The following is a 19,111-nucleotide window of genomic DNA, read 5'->3' on the forward strand; positions in this document are numbered from 1 at the left end:
TGTAAGTACAATATGGGACCACAACAGGCCATGTTCAAAATAACACGCTAAACAACTTTGTGACAAGATTATGGAAAAGTACTAAAACAATAAAAGTGTTAATTTTTTTTTCTAGTCCCAGAAAAACCTATGTTTTTGTTTTTTTCCCCCTCCTGGACACACCACTTTGGTCAGGAGTTATGCCTGGTATATCAGAACCATTTCGGTAAAGGGAGCAACCTATTAAGTCAGTTCACATTGAGTTTTTTGGCGCTGCTTTGCTGTGAAAATAGAGTTGAACTTTGTTAGCACGTGAAAAAAAAGAAAAAAAAGACATGTCCTTTCTTGCCGTGGTTTCTGCCTCTGATCTCCCATAGAAATCAATGGGAGGCAGAAAAAACCGGTGGCACTCATTTCAGTGTCTTTTTGCAGCGTTTTTGCCTGAAGTCCTTGAATTGGTTTCCATGGTCAAGGCAAAAATGCTGCAAAAAATACACAGAAAATAAAAGCCCAGGCAGTTCAAAATCTGACTTAAAATTCCTTAAGGAATTCTGAGGCAGATTTTTCCTGCTTGCAAAAAGAAAAAAAAAAAAAAAGTTCAGTGTGAACAGGGCCTAAAAAAAAAACCCCAAACAAAACCCTTAGGTCTCGTTCACATCAGCGTCGGGTTCCGTTAGACCTTTCTGTTGGAGGAACCCATGAACGGAAAGACAAACGGAAACCATAGCTTCTATTTGCATTACCATTGATTTCCATGGTAATGCTTCTGTTGCAAATGGTTTCCATTTCTCTCAGTTTCGTAAGGTTTTCGTTTTCTTCGCAACAAAAGACACTACAAAAAAACGAAACCTTACCTAACGGACACAAACTGAAACCATTTGCAACGGAAGCATTACCATTAAAATCAATAGTAAAGCAAACAGAAGCTATGGTTTCCATTTGTCTTTCCGTTCATGGGTTCCTCCAACAGAAAGGTCTAACGGAACCCAACGCTGATGTGAACGAGGCCTTAATAAAATGTGGTACAGCTGAATATCTGCCAGGAAATGTGTGCTTTTTATAGGCATTGTATTTATCATTAAGGCCAGGATCATACACACATTTTATGCAGTTTTTGAGCCAAATACAAGTGGACACAAAAGAAAAAATAGGCATCAGTCTTTTCTTTATACATCTCCTTCCCCTTGGATCCACTTCTGGCTTTGGCTCAAAAAAATTATCCAAAAACTGCATCACAACCGTGTGTGATCCTGGCCTAAAACAAAAACCAGTGGTTCTCATGTATCAAGTGTTCAACGAATCAGACACCCCCCCCCTGTTCCTTCCGCCTTCTTGAGATATCTATCAGAGGAAATCTATTACCCAATTATTAACTTTACTGATGGAAATCTTTGAAGCAGACGGTGGATTTCTCTTTCTTGCGGTATGACGCACAGCAATGCACGATTACAGCGATAGCAAATAAATTTTCTTCCATGTTTTACTACTTCGCACAATATAAACACATTAAAAAAAATACAAGTTGTGTCACCACGTTTTGAGAGACAGAATTTTTTTATTTTTCTGTCCTGAGCTATGTGGGGCTTGTATTTTGCGGGACAAGTTTATATCCGAAACATTTTTGGGCACATATCACTTTTTGATTCAGTTTTATTCAGTTTCTTCCATTTTTTCTATTTCTTTATTTTTTTAGGCTGGGTTCCCTTGTAGCATAAACGCTGTGGAATTTCAGCAACGGAATTCCAAAGCATTTCAGTTGCAGCAGTTTAATGAAATTTTAAAAAAAATGTCATCCACAAGCTGCAGAGAAAAATCTGCAGCGAAAACGTTCATAAATTCACTTGCGGTGCAGATTTTAAATCCGCAGTATGTCAATTTATGCTGCGGGTTTCCCCATTGATGCAGGTTTTACATCCTCTTTGAATTCAAATAGCCAAATGTGCTACTTTTGCAGCGGAAATGCTATGATTCCGCCGCAAAAATTGCTGAGAAAAAAACCTTTTAATTAAAATGAATAAAAAAAGCTTATACTTACCCCAGGCGTTATCATAGCGACGCCTTCTTCTGTTCGTCCAGGCCGGCCTCCTGGGATGATGTTTTATCCCATGTGACTGCTGCAGCCAATCACAAGCGGCAGTGTTATCCCAGGAGGCCAGACTGCATGGATGACAGAGGGACGCGTCACCATGACAACGGCCCAGGGTAAGTATAAGATTTTTTTATTTATATATAATATTTTAATAAAAAAAAGCGGAATCGTAGCGTTTACATTGGACTGTTTTTTTTTCCCAAGTGCTGGTTTCCGTAGCGGAGATTCTGCTAAAAAATCTGCACCACAAATTGGTACTATACATTTAACACATTATTTAACCTGCACCGTGAATACAATACAAAAAAAAAATACAGAATTGCTCTCTTGTTTATCCTGCCTCCCAAAAATGAAATAAAGAGCGATCAAAAAGTCACATGTAACCCAAAAATACCAATGAAAACAACATCACACACAAAAAAAATCCCCTAAATACTCAGTCGACAGAAAAAAATAAAAATTATGGATCTCTGAATATGAGGACACAAAAACAAGATTTTTTTTAAATTAAAGTAGTAAAAAAAGACTAAAAAAAACAAAACCGTGTAAATCTGGTATCGCCATATTCGTACTGAGCCATGGAATAAAGTCATTTATATGGCATGGTGTACATGGTAAAAATAAAACCCCAAAAACAATGGATTTTTTTATTTTTTATTATCTAGCTCCCCTCCCAAAAAATCAAAGTATAAAAGTTATACATTATACATACTCTTGTATGCAACGATAGAGAAAAAAAATGAAAAAAAGCCACATCCTGAAGGCCAGAATAGTACTTAATTTTTTAAAACATTTTATTAAACTTTTTTTTTTTCACATTTTAATTATAGTAACTTGACTGTGCGATATCTTAGTTGCCTCTATGATACACTTCAATAATACAGCTGGCTGTGCCTAATAGGTGTACTAAGTGGCAGACCTGGAGGTCATTCTTAGGCCCTTGGCTGCCATAGCAACTTATCGCCACCCTACAGTCACGTAGCTGGGGGGGGGGGGGGTGTCCGATGGGTTCACAGAGGGGGCCCCCCTTCCTGTCTTACCAATTAGATGCTGCAGACAGCATTGACCGCGGCGTCTAAGTGCTTAAATGGCTGGGAGTTATGTCCGATCTCACCTGTTATGGCTGTGTAAAACAGCCAGCACCAGCAAGTGATGGAGCAGGCACGGCTCCAGTGCCGACGCCATCACTATGACGTACATTTATGTAATTTTGAAGTTCCCATAATGTAAATGTACGTCATGGAGCGAGAAGGGGTTAAAGAAAACTCCACTTTGGATTAACAAAGGCCTCATGAACATTGTTGTATTAGGACTCAGTTTTGCACAGAATCACATCAGGGCTCCCATAGAAGTGCATGGGGCGTTACTGTACCTCCCTAGGTCTCAGATTCCATACAGAATCTGTCAGAATCTGTCAGATTCTGTGCGAATAAAACACTTAAAAATGGTGGCATGCTCAATGGAAAGTCGTATTCTGAAGGAACAGTTCTGTAAACATGGCACTGGGCAGAGCATTGTATGGCATAGACGCACAACGTATTGCAGATGGCTCTACCATGTGCATGGAGTACATTACAACTACATAGCCAGTGTAAGGCTGGATTCACACGAGCATGTTACGTCCGTAAGGGACGGAACGTATTTTGGCCGCAAGTCCCGGACTGAACACAGTGCAGGGAGCCGGGCTCCTAGCATCATAGTTATGTACGACGCTAGGAGTCCCTGCCTCGCTGCGGGACAACTGTCCCGTACTGAAAACATGATTACATTACGGGACAGTAGTTCCACGGAGAGGCAGGGACTCCTAACGTCGTACATAACTATGATGCTAGGAGCCCGGCTCCCTGCAGTGTGTTCGGTCCGGGACTTGCGGCCGAAATACGTTCCGTCCTTTATGGACCGAACATGCTCGTGTGAATCCAGCCTTACCAATGTCAGTCAAAAGGTGGAGCGTCACCAGCTTCAGGGGCGGACACACCTTATGTGGGACCTGGGCAACTGCAAAGGGGCTCAGAAGGAAAGGGAGTCCCTCTGGTGCTTTAAAATCAGCTACCAGAATCCTACGGTTTATTAAATTGCAAGTTAGGGACCGAGCGAATACATTTCATAGCTCACAATTATTGGCAGATTGTTAGAGACATAAGAAGGATACTCCAGGATTTGAGAGCAAGGGGCCCGTACACTATTCTAGCATGGGGGCCATCTGCTTCCTGTGTCTGCCCCTGAACAGATTTGTGTTATCTTTTTACTATTCCGTGATTCAGAGCAGGCATATCAATACAGTATATACAAAAGCCTCTAAATATAAAAGCTCATAAGAAACAGACACATTGTATTGTTCATAGTTTTTTTTTTAATAAGTCAAATTATAGTAGAAAAATATATAAGGTCAAGATAAAGCAGGAGCAATTTCAATGGTGTTGATCCTCAGAATGGTCTGTGGGAAGATAGTTACTAAAAAAATAATAAAAAAAATAAAATTAGGTTATAGTTACACAGAAACATTTATAGAGAAACGGTCATTCAGTCAAAAGTCTAAACGGATGCATTTCTCTGTTTGGCTAATACACGGTAGGGTCACCAGTGGGTAAACTCCTATATTACAGCAACGTGTATATAAAACAAGTAGGGTCGGAGGCAGATCATCACTCTGGTCGTCTATGCTCCCATTCAATAAAACACATTCCTGCATTGGGTAAGGGAGCAGGTAAAGTAATTCTGAGAGATCCAGAGGAAAAAGAAAAATGGCGGACACTGATAAAGACCATACACCTTCAATAGCGGTCAGCAGAACATAAATCAAAATGAAAGGTGTTTTCCCATAATCATAATTTATCACCTATCTACAGGATAGGTGACAAAGTGATAAATGTCCGATCGGTACGTTCGAGCGCTCTCGGGCAGCCAAGATAGGGCACCCGCTCTTGGAATCGGTGGAGGTTCCAGCATTCAATCCCCTCCGATCAGACATTTATCACCTGTCCAGTGGATAGGTGATAAACGATTATGGGAAAACCCCTTTCAGGTGGGCAGGCATACTTATCAAACTGACGTCGGACAAACCAGTCAACCATCTAACGTGTACTAGATGTTCGGGCACTGTTTGTTTGGCAGATGCCGGGGAAAAAAGGATTGGGCACTTTGAAATGTCCAATCCTTTGTTCTCAAGGGAGATTAGATGGCGCGAAAAGGTGCCAGGCAGCGGCTTATTCCCCTAAGCCATTGGTACATCTGATGAACATCTAATACACATTACATGGCCTGCTGGTTCTGCGGAAATCAGGAGGGCTTGGCCGACGTAAATCTAATATAGTAATAGCAGGGAAAAAGGAAAAGGGAGGAAACCTCCAGCTCACCAGCTTCACACTCCTGTGTTAGGTATCGCCCGGATCAGCCGCCACGGCTCGCGGCAAGAAACAATAGCAACGAAGAGAAAGGATCCAGCGATGTATAATGTAGATAAGGGAAAACTGAGTTCCCACTTTATTGAAAAATAATCCACGAACAGTGACACAAAGTAACGGAAACACCAGGAGGGTAACAAGGTGGTAGAATGGCAAAGAAAGAAGCCTACGCGTTTCAAGCACTGACTGTGCTCTTAGTCATGGCTCATTCGTCTGAGCCATGACTAAGAGCACAGTCAGTGCTTGAAACGCGTAGGCTTCTTTCTTTGCCATTCTACCACCTTGTTACCCTCCTGGTGTTTCCGTTACTTTGTGTCACTGTTCGTGGATTATTTTTCAATAAAGTGGGAACTCAGTTTTCCCTTATCTACATTATACATCGCTGGATCCTTTCTCTTCGTAAATCTAATATGTATGCCCACCTTCAAGGAGTTTTTCCATAATCATCAACTATCCAGCGGTCGGACACCCACCGATCCGACATTTATCACCTATCCTGAGGATAGGGAATAAATGAGGATTATAGGAAAACCCCTTTAACTTTTATCACTTGGTATCACTCAGACTATTCAACAGGAGCTCTTATCATAAGTTATCCTTCAGTTGACGTAATTTAGAGTTCCCCAACCAGCGGCTCTCTGGAGGTTGGTAGTTTTAGAAGCTATTGTTCAGCAATGACATCGGGGCGTCCCGGTATCACAAGAACTTGTCACAAGGGTCAAGACCATATTCCTATTGCTTGCTCTGACAAAGACAACCCTCTTGTTAAATAGAAGCTGGCCTGGCGATAAGTTGTGGGTCCGGTTTCTCAGACACTCAACAATCAGCTGTTATTGCCAGAATAAGCTTGGTCTGGCCTTGCGGCCGCTGCCGGGGTAATGTATCATTACAGTATTCGACAATATAATGCACAAACAGACCAACTTTCATGAGTGGCTCTCCGTTCTGGTACATAGAGGGGGGACCTCAGCGAGGGACACCCTTCTATAATGTCCAAATGCCCTAATAGGGCATATGGAAATGGGTTCCCATTGTGAAACACCCCTTTAGGGTTATATTATAGGCTGTTGGCATCATAGTTCGAATTTTTTACATTTCACTTTATGTTTTTGACAGATATTTCATTTTTTTTAAAATTAAATTTGTGTTTTTCCCTACAGGAGATTCAAAAATTGAATATACTGGTTACTCCAATCCATGATTATTTTTCTTCGTAATGTGGTTCAACACCATTGGGTATATATGGATGTGACTCTCAAAGTAAAAAAAAGGTTATAGACCCCAGATGTAACCAATAATCCTATATACAGAACTATGAACATGCGCAGATGTATGTTTTTTAATTAACTTGCCGAACCCTGCATCACTAATTTGCTTAAAACAATTTATGCCCAACAATACCCCTATATAAAAGGAAATGATCTAACATTGCCTTTTAGTAGTCAATCGCTAAACGCCCGCTACTGCATTTTCCCATTCAAAATTATTTGTAATTATATTATCAACAAGCCAGACATCGTCACATCTGAATTGGTCAGAAAAGTAATGGCAGAAACACTTGAGTCTACCAATTATCATGGTTTTAAAAATCTCTACTTGCCATCAGTGAATGGGAACCTTCCAGAAGATTTAACTCTGTCCTGGTTACTTGATGCTCTCATAGGTGCGTGCCTCGTCACATGAGGGAGCTCCGATAACTGTACTGTAAGGAGCTTTACACCGCTGTGATCACATGATCAGGACAAATTTTTATGTTTTGAATGTTAACAATAAAGGTTCTTATTGAATGACAGCAAGTAGAGATATTGAAAACCGAGAGGAGTTGAAACACAAAAGTATATTAGAAAAATATATAACTTTCCCTTATACAATAATTAAGCCTTATTTGCTGAAACTGTAATACCCCTTTAAGACCTATCTGCATTTACTTTAAGGGTACGTGCTTATGGGACGGACTACGTGCGGGTTATCCCACAGATATACCAACAGAAAACCTGCAGCGTATTGCAATACCAGCAAAGTCGAAGGAATTTGAGCAAATCTCATCCACATGTTGCGTAAATTTGACGTGCAGAGCAGATTATAAAATATACAGAATGTCAATTCATGTTGCGGCTTTCCCTCCTTTCAATGAGAAGGGTGAAATCTGCAGTGAAATCAGCAACAAATTCCACAGCCAAATCACGTAGATTTTGCTGCAGAATCCCTGCGGATTTGCGGTAAAATTCAGAGGTGGATTTTAAGCAGAATTTTCCACCCCCTGTGCAGTTACCCTAAAAGGGTAACCTGAGACTCTATTAATTGTGGTCCTATTCTTAGAACAGTTCATTAATATCTGACCAGTGGGGGTTCAACTCCTGGCACCCGACCAATCACCTAAATGAAGGGGCAGCAGCGCTCCAGATAGCACGGCATCCCCTTCATTGGCGCAGCGCCGTACATTTGGTTGTTCTTTAATTCTGAATTGTACGGAGTCTCTACAGCTGCAGAGTAAAGTTGCCTTTTTAAAGTGCAGATTCGTTTCCTGTAAGCCGCACATGTTAAAAACACAAACTTACTTTTTTTCTTCTGGTATCGGTGTCGTTTCCAAAACTTCATGTTAATCTTTGGATAGGACTCTGTTTTTTCGATCACTGTTGCTTCAACTCGTACCAGGTCTTTCCTACAGGAGATTCACAATTATACCATCAGACTCAGCAAATCTAAAGCACGAGCACATTTATAGAAGAAAAAAGTATTTAGTATCCATTGATTTAAATGTCGTCGGTTATCAGAGAGATAGAGACAGAAATCGAGGAGGGTTTTATAGCAGCACTTTCTATATACATCATTATTTACCGCACCGCGCAGAAAATTACCACCAGCAGTGAAGCAGAATTATTCAACATTCTGGGCAACACACCATCTGAAGCTCCTCTGAAGACATCCCGTCATCTCTCCTGATAGGTCTGTTGTAGTGAATCCTTGCATTCCCCACAAACCAAAAAATAATTATGGAGAATACAGCAGCTTTTTTTTCTAGAACCCTGTGTTGTGCAGCTCCTCTGTTATTCCTCCTGGAAATGTCTATATTGACAACTATGTGTTACCAATACTCTTGTCAATTGAGCAGGTCACCAAGCACTTTGGCATTGCCAAATCAGCGCCGACGCTCTCAAAGAGCGTAGGGACGCACCCCGTTGACATGGGGAATGGTAATAACCAGTTGTCGATTTAGGCAAGGGCTACACGGGACAAGGAAAGCTGTGTGCCCCGTGCACGTAATGAAAGTCAATGTGGCTGTATTGCGACCCTTTGGGTTGCCGTGATTGCAACCCGTCAGTTGCAAGAAAGACAAACCTGATGGACTTCTTGCAACTGTCGGGCCGCGGCAACCCTCGAGTTGCAACGAGACCACATTGACTTGAATTATGTGCAATGAACGCAGCGGCAAACAGCGATCTTTGGCCGTGCGACACAGTGTAGCCCTAGAGACATAGTCATACATTTCCAGGAGGAATAAAAGGGGGAACTGCTCAATACAAGACTCTGGGAAAGATGCTTCAGCATTTTTATTTCTTAGGGAATACAAGTGTTTAGTAGAACAGACATGTCAGGAGAGATGACAGACCCTCTATAAAACTATGCGTCCACTGGGAAATTCAGAAGACAAATAGAAAATTCCAAATTTCATCAAACACAGAAAAGGAGCTTAGATTACGCTAATGTATAGTTTGTAAAGGTAAATGGGAATAAAATAAAAAAAATAAATGTACTATTGAATATGAAGGACTACTTACCCAAGGAGGGGCTTTCCTACTAATGTAAAATTATCACTGCCAACTAACAAAACCTAAAGAAGAAGCATAAAAAGTCTAAGATTTGACTTGTCCAATAAAACGATACGTTTATAATAAAATGATTAAATAATCTTATGCTATAAATCGACGACCTTCACAGTCCGATAATAGTAGAAACACTAATAGCTTAGCAAGTGCGACTACAGGAGACCCCATAGATTCATCATAACTTCAGTGGAGAGACTAGGAAGGACAGGACTGCGGCCAAGCTGCTCTTACCCATCTCTGCCATTAGCACAGTGCCAGTCCTGCTCTGGAGTAATTGGAGACGTATCGTTTGCCAGGGATACACTGGGTCTATTGTATAAAAACGGTTTACACAAAAAGGGTTGGTGCCCAAAGCAACCAATGAGATTGCTTCTTTGATTAGAAGATGTGCTATATGTATAGAATAGAAGATATTAGGGCAGAAGCTTTCACTATTGGACTCCCATTGGGATATCTTATATAGTGTGTGTATATATATATATATATATATACACACACACACACACACATATATATATTCCTGGTGTGTTACTGTATAATCCACAGAATCAGTGCTGCAGTGTCTATATCATGACAAATTACTGGGCCAGTTTATATATTTTAGTGGTCCTTGTACCTTTATAGAATGTCGGTATACAGAAGACGGCCCCTAACGTTAGGGAAAAAAAATGGTATTGTGATACATTTTTCATATTTCCCGACGCTCCGTGCTCACAGGGGTCCAGGCTGCTGAGATATAAGGAGCTGTATGGTTGGAGGCTTGCACTGTACATCTGAAAAAACTATTCCTGCTCCCGCCTGTGACAAAGGGAATATGGTGGTCCCTGGTGACTATCACTGGCTGGAAAAATTGCAGCTTTGCAAACAAAAAGGTAAAATACAAAAAAAATTCTAACCATTGCCAAGCTGCAGAGAGCCATGTACTTCCCATCCAGCGCCCACTGCAGGTGAAATGTAGTATAACATACCGAAATATAATACATGATCTAGTTCGCAAGAGACGTTTTTTTGCTAGAGGCACTGCACACTGGCTAATAGATAGTGATCCTCAGCGGAGGTCCCCTTTATTGAAGCCCATTTACCCGAACGGTGCATATGGAAATGGGGTGCATTCTTTAAACTGCTATTTTGTAATGTAATGAAAAAAGCAGAAAAGAAAAGGCCATACTCACTTGACACAAGGGCAGGTTAAAACAACACTTCCCAACAGGATGCAGACAAGCCACAATTTATATATAAGGGGTAACCCCACAGGTGCAAAATACACGTTATAATGCGACTGGCGTACTTGTGGAAGACTTATTTGTGTTCAAAGATAATACTAAGCAGCCACCCCCTCATGAATAGGTGTGAGAGTGACTGTATCAGTATTTTGCACCTGTGGGGTTACCCCTTATATAGCAATCGTGGCTCGTCTGCATCCTGTTGGGAAGTGTTGTTTGGACCTGTCCATGTATCGAGTGAGTATGGCTTTATCTTTTTATACTTTTGTGGTAAATATATGTCCCTTTTTTGTTGTGATTAATGAAAAAGCCTCAAATTCTATACATTGTTTGGTGCTATATATTTTTTTTTTTTTTTTTATGTTCTATCCTCCAAAAAAGAAAAAAAATCTTGACATTTTCCAGTTTCACACTTGCCACTAGAGAAGTCACAATAAGATGATATTTCTTGTTTTCTGTAGGTCACTTGTCCGCTTTGCTGTATTGACTGGAGCAAAATGATCAGAGCCATCTTATTATCATTGGAGAGTGGGCAAGTGAATGACAGCTCTATTGTACTGCTAGAGGCCTAGATAAGGGTAAGTTTGCAACATTTTATACACAGAAAGCACTGTATCCATCTCTTCATCAATCCTTGGTCTCTAGTTGAAGGGGCTGTACTCGATCACTTCCTGGATCCTGTGATAATCTATGACATTTCTCTGTCAATTGACTATCATCTATTTCAGCTGCCAAAGTGCACACAAATCCTGCTGTCCAGTATATACAGGAAGGGTGTGTCTCCAATACGGTCGCCCTAGAAAAGGTCTCATTAAAAAAACAAAACCCGTTATATACTTGAATCTAACATACATGACACATTCACTTTAACTGCAGTCACACTTGAATTTTATATATATATATATATATATATATATATATATATATATATATATATATATATATATATAAAAAATAGAGGCGACAGATCCTCTAACACCTTCCCGACCGCCCACTGTCTTTTGACGTCAGGCGGTGCGGGTGCTTAATCTACAGAGACGTCTTTTGGCATCGCTGCAGATCAGGCTGATGAACGCTCGTGTGAGCGCTCGTCCTCTAAGCAGGAGCTGTTACTAACAGCTCCTGATCTTAGAGCACCTCCTGAACACAGCTGGGGTCGGCAAACATTCGGACCCCAGCTGTGTAACCCTTTGATTACCGCGGTCCGTGATCGCGGCACGATCAAAGGGAATTCCCCTCTTTGATCGCATCACCGGGATTCCAGTGATGCGATCAAACAATGGGGAATCCCTCTGCAGTCAGCCCTGGGGACCTACAAAGGACCCCAGGGCTGTCTGTTCCGTGTGCCTGCTGTTCGGGCACACTCTGTGCTGCCCGATCAGCAGCCTGTGTCATAGTGACACAGTGTAATGTATTAGCGTACAGAAGTATGCTAATACATTACAAGTAAAAAATAAAGTTACAAATAAAGTTATCCCTTGATGGGATTTAAAAAAAAAAAAAGTAACAAAACAAATAAATAATTAAAAAAAGTGCCAAAAAGAGTCTTTATTTTGCATTAAATACATTTTATTGCCCCCACACTAAATAAAAACGAAACCTACGCATATTAGGTATCTACACGACCGTAATTACCTGAAGAATTAATCGAATGGGTTATTTAGCGTGAAATGTGAACGGGATAAAAAATAAACCAAAAAAAAAAATATTCAGAGAATCGCTTTTTCCTATATTCCCGCCGTAAAAAAATTTTTTTTTAACCCCAAACTGTGGGAAAAATAAAATACTATTTCTCTCGCATAAAACAAGGCCTCATACAGCCACGTCAATGAAAAAATAAAAAAGTTATGGCTGCTGAAACACAGAGGCAAAAACAGAAAAATTTAGCTGGTCATTAAGGTCTTTTCAGGCCCGGTCATTAAGGGGTTAAACATAATTTCCACTATATATATATATATATATATATATATATATATATATACACATACATACACACACACACACATATATATATTTCCATATCTATATCTATTTAATCCTATATTTAATCTATAGTAGAAACGTACCTTTTCCAGCCTGATTCTATCTCCACATTGCGCATCAACAGAGCCGTTCATTAAAACAAGGTCTTCGTCCGTTACTTTCCATTGTTTACTTGCAAAGTGGACGACCGCAAAGAGCCGCCCAAACTGTCCCGCAGCAATAAGGTTGTTTACTTCTTTAACAAGCTCTAAAAGAATGATACGAGAAGACAGAAATAACAAATAATAATTAGTAGAGGAAACATTGGCAGGGTAAGATACGCTAAAAATGACGCGCCTTGAAGCTTTCTTAGACATTTTCAAGCAACATAAACACTGGCGAGGTTTGCAGAGCAGAAGAATGATGTAAACGTGTCTAGTTGTGTTCTTACAGCGCCGTTCATTACATAAGCATGGTACCGGACTCTCTAAATATTAACATGGTGGGAATCAACATTGTCAGCTCAAGTAGACACATCCCAAATAAACCAACGCAGTGTAGGGAATATGGAAGAGCTGACGGACATGGGATTTGTATCGCAGCTACCCGAACGACAGTCCTCTCCAATGTTTTGGTCTTGTTGACTCATTGTTGCCGTGTACAAATCTATTTGCAAGCGGTCATTGCCGGGACATGGTTATTACGTAGCTGGACAGTGCAGTATCACACCCCTGGAGGACGCAGCTATTTTTGGCCTTGAGGTGACAGCATTTTTTTTTTTCGTTTTGGCATGAATGCGTTCTGAGAGCCATAACTTTTTCGTTTTTCCATTGACGTAGCTGTAAGGGAGCATGTTTTTTTGCTGGGCAGTTGTACTTTTTTTTTTTTTTTTTTAAAAGGGCACTATTTTTGGGTACATGTAATGTATTGAAAATTTTTAATAATAATAAAAACACTTAAAAAAAAATTAGATTTTTTAAAAAAAAAAGATGTTTTTGTTTCATTATAGTCCGAAACCCATAACTTTTTTTATTCTTCCGTCGACAGTTGCACAAGGGCTAGTTTTATTTTCTTCAAAATGCTTTCGTTTTTATTGTTAACATTTTTGGGGTACATGCGACTTTTTGATAACTTTTATTACATTTTTTGGGAGACGGGATGAACAAAACCAGCAATGCTGTTCTTTTACGGCGGTCACTGTGCGGGATAAATAACGCGATAGTTTTATAGTACCAGTCGTTATGGATGCGAGATGCGGCGACATCAATTACGTGTACTTTTTTTTTTACATAATAAAGCATCCTTTTTTTTTTTAATGGGATATGTTTTTTTTTTTACATATTTTTACGTTTATTTAACTTTTTTCTACACATTTTTTTTAGTCTCACTGAAGTGTTAAACAGCCAGGATCAGAGATATCTCAGATCCCGTCCGTTGCAGCGGTGTGTCACCTGCGCCCGAACAATCTTCACGCTGTACGTTTATGGAGCTTGGCCTTAACATGCTTTTGTTCATGTACAACAGCTGGCACCAAGGGGTTAGAGGGAACCGGTCACAGGAAGGGATCCCTATGGCACTGTTTCCCAACACTAGTACTCAAGTTCCACCCATAAGTGGAACAGAAGCACAGCATTTTGGACCTTAAAACTAAATTCTGTTGAAAGTTGGAGTTCCGCTAAAATCCTATTATCAAGGCATCGGCAAACTACGTTGTTTGAGCGTAGCAAATATTTTAAGTCGGCAATGGGCTATGGGTTGGTTTTAGCTTCAAAACTTCATACAAAATACGGACAAGTCCCAACACAGCGATTTCCAATAACGAAAAAGACTTGCTATCAATTCTTCAACATCTCACCTCTATGCTCCTCTGCTTCTTTAATGGGATCTGGCAGTTTGATCTCTGGCCACGGTGGTTCAGACAAAGAAGTCTTTGGAACGTACCTAAAAATCATCAAATTAACAAAAAAAGTGCACAAGTAAAAAGTCTAAAAAACATAGTACAACATCTGGTACAAATTGATAAAAGTATGAGAAGACATCACAAAAATTCGGACGACATATCCATATGATGGGCCAAAATGGTCTAACAGCTGGGGGCCTCACCTATGAATTCCCACCTTGCGGAAGGAGGGGGGGGGGGTCCTACTACCACAGATTATAACGGAGAGAGCCAGGAACATGTGCCGCCAGCTCTCTGCTGCTTTTCCTCCTCTTTGGACAGTGTGCGGCTTCTACTGAACGACAGGGGGGCACGAGACGTTACTATAAGTCACCAAGCAGCAGCGGCTCACAAACTGCTAGAAAATGGCACAGGAGGAACTCAACCTGGCAGAGCGATCTGTGACCAAGAACTTCTGCAGTGTTGCCGAGGGCACCCATGTGTGAGCTGGTGGTTGGGCACTAACAATACAAATGGAGTGTTGGCGGGTTTACTAGTTGGGGCTTTACTCCAGACGTCTCATTCGTTTGATCAGAAAAAGGACGGGGCAGCGATATTGCCTGGTTCCAGTTGTTTGTTTGTGCGCTCCCATAGAAGGTCGTTTTCTAGGGGGTGCAGCAATAGATGAAACGCAATATTGTCATCTTTTAATAGGGTAGCATCGCTAACTTACTGTTAAACCATGTAGTACCACAGTGAAATTTTCATTATTTCCTAAAAATCACAAATCTTACCACAGAATGGGCCTTATGGAGTAAAAAGGTAATGGTCAATCTTATAGGATAGCACAATGGAATAAGTCTTTGGTAGAAAGTTCCAGATAGAAAAGTACGGTTTATTTTTGGCATTACGTGTGATAATCATTGAAGGGGTTGTCTCACCAAGAAGCCTCTTCCTATATACCCCTAGGTCTTATGAACATCAAAGAGGTGTGAAGGGGGGAGGGGTCCTTGGTATGGACCCCTCTATGAGCCAGAGCAGATTTAAATGTCCACCATGTAATATTACAAAATAAATTTATGGATGTCCACTACTAAACAGAAGCTGGATGTATGACGATCCGCTGGTCACCGGGCTGGCTTCATAAACGTTAAAGGGGTTTTCCAGCCAGTAAAAATAGATTTTCTATCCTCAGGACAGGCCATCAGTAGCTGATTGGTCGGGGTCAGACTCCCGGGGCCTCCGCCGATCAGCTGTTTTAAAGGGGGTGCAGAGCTCGTACCAGCGCTGCTTCCCCTTCATTTCTACTTGCTCACTGTGAATCGTCGACACGGATGTAGAAGCGATTCACAGGTATTGCAGCCTTCTTCTTTCACTGAAGTAAATGGGAGAAGGCTGTAATACCTGTGAATCGCCGCTAAATGCGTGTCGATGATTCACAGTAAGCAGAAACGTAGGGGAAGCAGCTGATCGGCGGGGGTCCCGGGAGTCATACCCCGACCGATCAACTATTAATGGCCTATACGGAGGACAGGGCATCAATTTTGACTGGCTGGAAAACCCCTTAACAACGATGGAAATGATCATCAAGTGTTTTTCATATGCACAATGCTAATAAGATTGAAATCCTTCTTCCAGCGGCAGATACTGTTAATTCCAAGTAAATGATTAAAAGATTAAGAGATGAAGAAATGACATTTACCGAGGCTGCAGAGACGAATTCTGTGAACTCAGACGTCGGGGAGGCGGCCCGAGCAACGAGACTGAAACGGAGAACAAGATTTTTAATGAAAAATAAGAAGCCGTCGTGTAACATGAAAGACAGTGATAAGGATCCACGTTCTGCACATCCGTCTGGTCCTGTGTTAGGCTATGCTCAGATCTGCGTTCGGAGCCTCCATCGCAGAATCCTTCAAACTCGCCACAAACGGATCAGACTATGCTTTATAAACGGAAGCCACGTTGCAGAGCCTGAGCCGATATCTCCCATCCGTATTGTGTTTCTACCTTCCTCTTAAGGCCCTGTTCACACAGTTTTTTGCAGGCGGAAAAATCTGCCTCAAAATTCCTTCAAGAATTTTGAGGCTGATTTTGACCTGCCTGCCCTCTCTTTTCCGCAGTGTTTTTCGGCTGTGGCCATTGAGCGCCACGGGCAAATAATGCTGTGAAAACCACTTCTCTGCCTCCCATTGATATCAATGGGAGGTCAGAGACGGAAACGTCCGAAGAAGGGGCATGACGCTTCTTTTTCCTGCAAGCATTTTTTTCCGCTCGCTGAAATCAATGGGAGGCGTTTTCAGACGTCTTTTGGCACTGTTTCCGCATCAAAAAAACTATGTGTGAACAGGGCCTAAAGGGGTAAATCGTCATGATAATATTGATGGATTACTTCATAAGGAAACAATTACCGGGTTTTGGACGACTATCTGTGGACAGTATATTTGGGGCTCTTTTAAGTCCACGAATAGAAACAGATAAGAGGCCGGAACACGCTGTGCGCGCATGAAAAGGACATTACTCACGTCCTGAGCCAGAAACTACTGAGAACAGCGGAGAACATAACGAAATGCGGCTTTCTTTTTTACGGTATTCCATTAGCCGCCATTTTTTATTTTAAGGCTATTTTTTTGCGGGACGAGTTGCATTATTTAGGCATCATTTTTGGGTAAACGTAGCGTTTAATTTGCATTAATTTTTTAAATTTGGACAAATGCATAAAAAAAAGCAATTCGGCCATTGCTTTTTTCATTTTTTTTTTATGACATTCAATAGAGGGAAAACTTTTATTGTACGTGTCAAGACGAGTGCGGGGATATAGAATACGTATATGTATTTATATGTTTTGGTGACTTTATAAAATAAAATAGATTTAATAAAAAGTTGCTTTTTTTTAATTTTTTTAACATTTTATAATAAAAAATTAAATAAAAATACAGCTTTGTCCCCTTAGGGGGCTTATATTTATATGATTATGTACGTCATTCTGCGTTAACGGGTTAATGGGGAAAGATTTTTAAAGTGAGTAAAGTACAAAGTTTTGTTGTTGTATAATGGTAACTCCCTTAGGCTGCATTCACATGAACCTAGCCCACCTCGAACATGAAAAACTGACGCATTGTCACGGATCCCCCACAGACTAGAGTCTATGGAGGGATGAATGACACACAGTAAAGTAGGACATGTCCTATTTTTCAACGGACCATTCACAGGCTCTGTTGAAACAACGCTCGTGTGAACGGCCCCATTGAAATACATGAGTCCGTGTGACGACCATCACACAGACGAGATACCTGCTCGTGTGAATGAGCCCTTAGGCTGGGTTCCCACAGTGCAGATGTGCCGCCGATTTTGCACGCGTTTTTTTTTAACCAGGAACGGAACCTAAACAAAAGAGATATATAAAGGAAGGCCTTATAGGTCTGCTCTACTGGATCCAATTTTGGTTTTGGCTTACAAAACGAAGCCAAAATCTGCATCAAATCTGCACTGTGGGAACCCAACCTTAGGCTTCCCACACATGAGCGTGTTCGGCTCGTGATATACGGACCGTATGTCAGCGGTATTTTCCAGACCAAACAGTGCAGGGAGGAACGCTACTAGGAAATACTGCCGACATACGGTCCCTATATCATGGACCGAACACGCTTGTATTCCCAGAATTAACAATAATCATCTATCCACAGGAAAGGTGACAATGGTCTGACCGCTAGGACCCCCACCGATTGTGAGGACATTCCTCACTGCGGGGGTTTGGGGCTGCTGTTCGTGCAATCAGTGGAGGTCCCAGCGGTGTAGCCCCTCAGTGATCAGGCAATTATCACCCATCCTGTGGATATGTGATAGCTGTCAATTCTGGTACAAGCCCTTTAAATGCCAGCGCTATACGTTCGTCTGTGAGAGCCCTTTAAGAGTTTGTCCAGACCAGAGAGCAGGTGAGCTTTGCATGGCTTTAATTATTTAGTTGCCCATCTATAAGAACGGCTGCCGTGAAAAGCCATGTTCACACAGTGCATGTTTGCTGCAGATTTTGCATGCATTTTTCAAGCCAAAACCACAATTGGATCCGGGACAGCACTCCTTTAAGGCCATCCATTATATGATTCTTATGTTTAGGTTCCGTTCCTGGTTGCGGCCTAAAAATATACAAGCAAAATCTGCACTGTGTGAACAACGACTAATACTACTTTTCCCAGACTCCTGCGTGACATATCTGCCTCATTTTACAGCAGTAGTCAGCAATCTGCAGCTTGCTGAACTACAACTCCAAGAATGCCCTGAGCCCACATAACAGTGGTCTTCTGGTCAAACTGCATGAGCCTCTAATGATATATATGTCACTTTCAGGAGTCTTGATAAGCTGGGTGACATCCCTTGTAGCAACCCATCTTTCCAGAATGCTGAAGAAGACTATCCAATATTTAGACGTTATCTTTCATTAAATTATATCCATCTTAATTTGCATAAATGAGAACAGAACCATTTCCATAGACACTAAAGATGACCCCAGGTTTTCTGTGAATGTCAGCCACCTGTCACTGGAGCCCTCCAAATCCTTACTCCTGCGTTACCGGCCCGTTACCTGCAGCAGAAGCCCGGGCACAGCGCCCAGACGCCACACTCCGCATCAGCTGCCCGCAGCAGGTAAGAGCCATCACGTGTCTTCTTCCGTACACCCTTCACCACCGATTCCGTACACTGTCGCTGTGTGCACTCCAGAAATGCTTCCTCCGGGAAACAAATAACTGCGC

The 19,111-nt window shown here is 41.4% G+C and overlaps 1 protein-coding gene across 1 annotated transcript; it reads right to left on the reverse strand.

Moving 5' to 3' along the window:
• Positions 1–4,398: 4,398 nt before the first annotated feature.
• On the reverse strand, positions 4,399–19,092 carry MRPL21 (mitochondrial ribosomal protein L21). Its single transcript, XM_075837705.1, has 7 exons — positions 18,943–19,092; positions 16,066–16,126; positions 14,340–14,425; positions 12,589–12,752; positions 9,252–9,304; positions 8,031–8,134; positions 4,399–4,522 (listed from the first exon to the last, which is right to left on the reverse strand). Exons 1-7 carry the CDS (start codon positions 19,013–19,015, stop codon positions 4,458–4,460), a joined length of 606 nt encoding a protein of 201 aa, XP_075693820.1. The 5' UTR covers positions 19,016–19,092; the 3' UTR covers positions 4,399–4,457.
• Positions 19,093–19,111: the final 19 nt, after the last annotated feature.

This window comes from Rhinoderma darwinii, chromosome 9, assembly GCF_050947455.1.
Source record: "Rhinoderma darwinii isolate aRhiDar2 chromosome 9, aRhiDar2.hap1, whole genome shotgun sequence".
Taxonomy (NCBI): Eukaryota; Metazoa; Chordata; class Amphibia; order Anura; family Rhinodermatidae; genus Rhinoderma; species Rhinoderma darwinii.

Excerpts from the sequence above, each read along its gene's own strand:
- MRPL21 (XM_075837705.1), bottom strand. The coding sequence starts at position 19,015 with ATGGCTCTTACCTGCTGCGGGCAGCTGATGCGGAGTGTGGCGTCTGGG. Across the intron at positions 16,127-18,942 it reads TGCCCGGGCTTCTGCTGCAG|TCTCGTTGCTCGGGCCGCCT; the intron begins GTAACGGGCCGG and ends TCTCCGTTTCAG. Across the intron at positions 14,426-16,065 it reads AATTCGTCTCTGCAGCCTCG|GTACGTTCCAAAGACTTCTT; the intron begins GTAAATGTCATT and ends GATGATTTTTAG.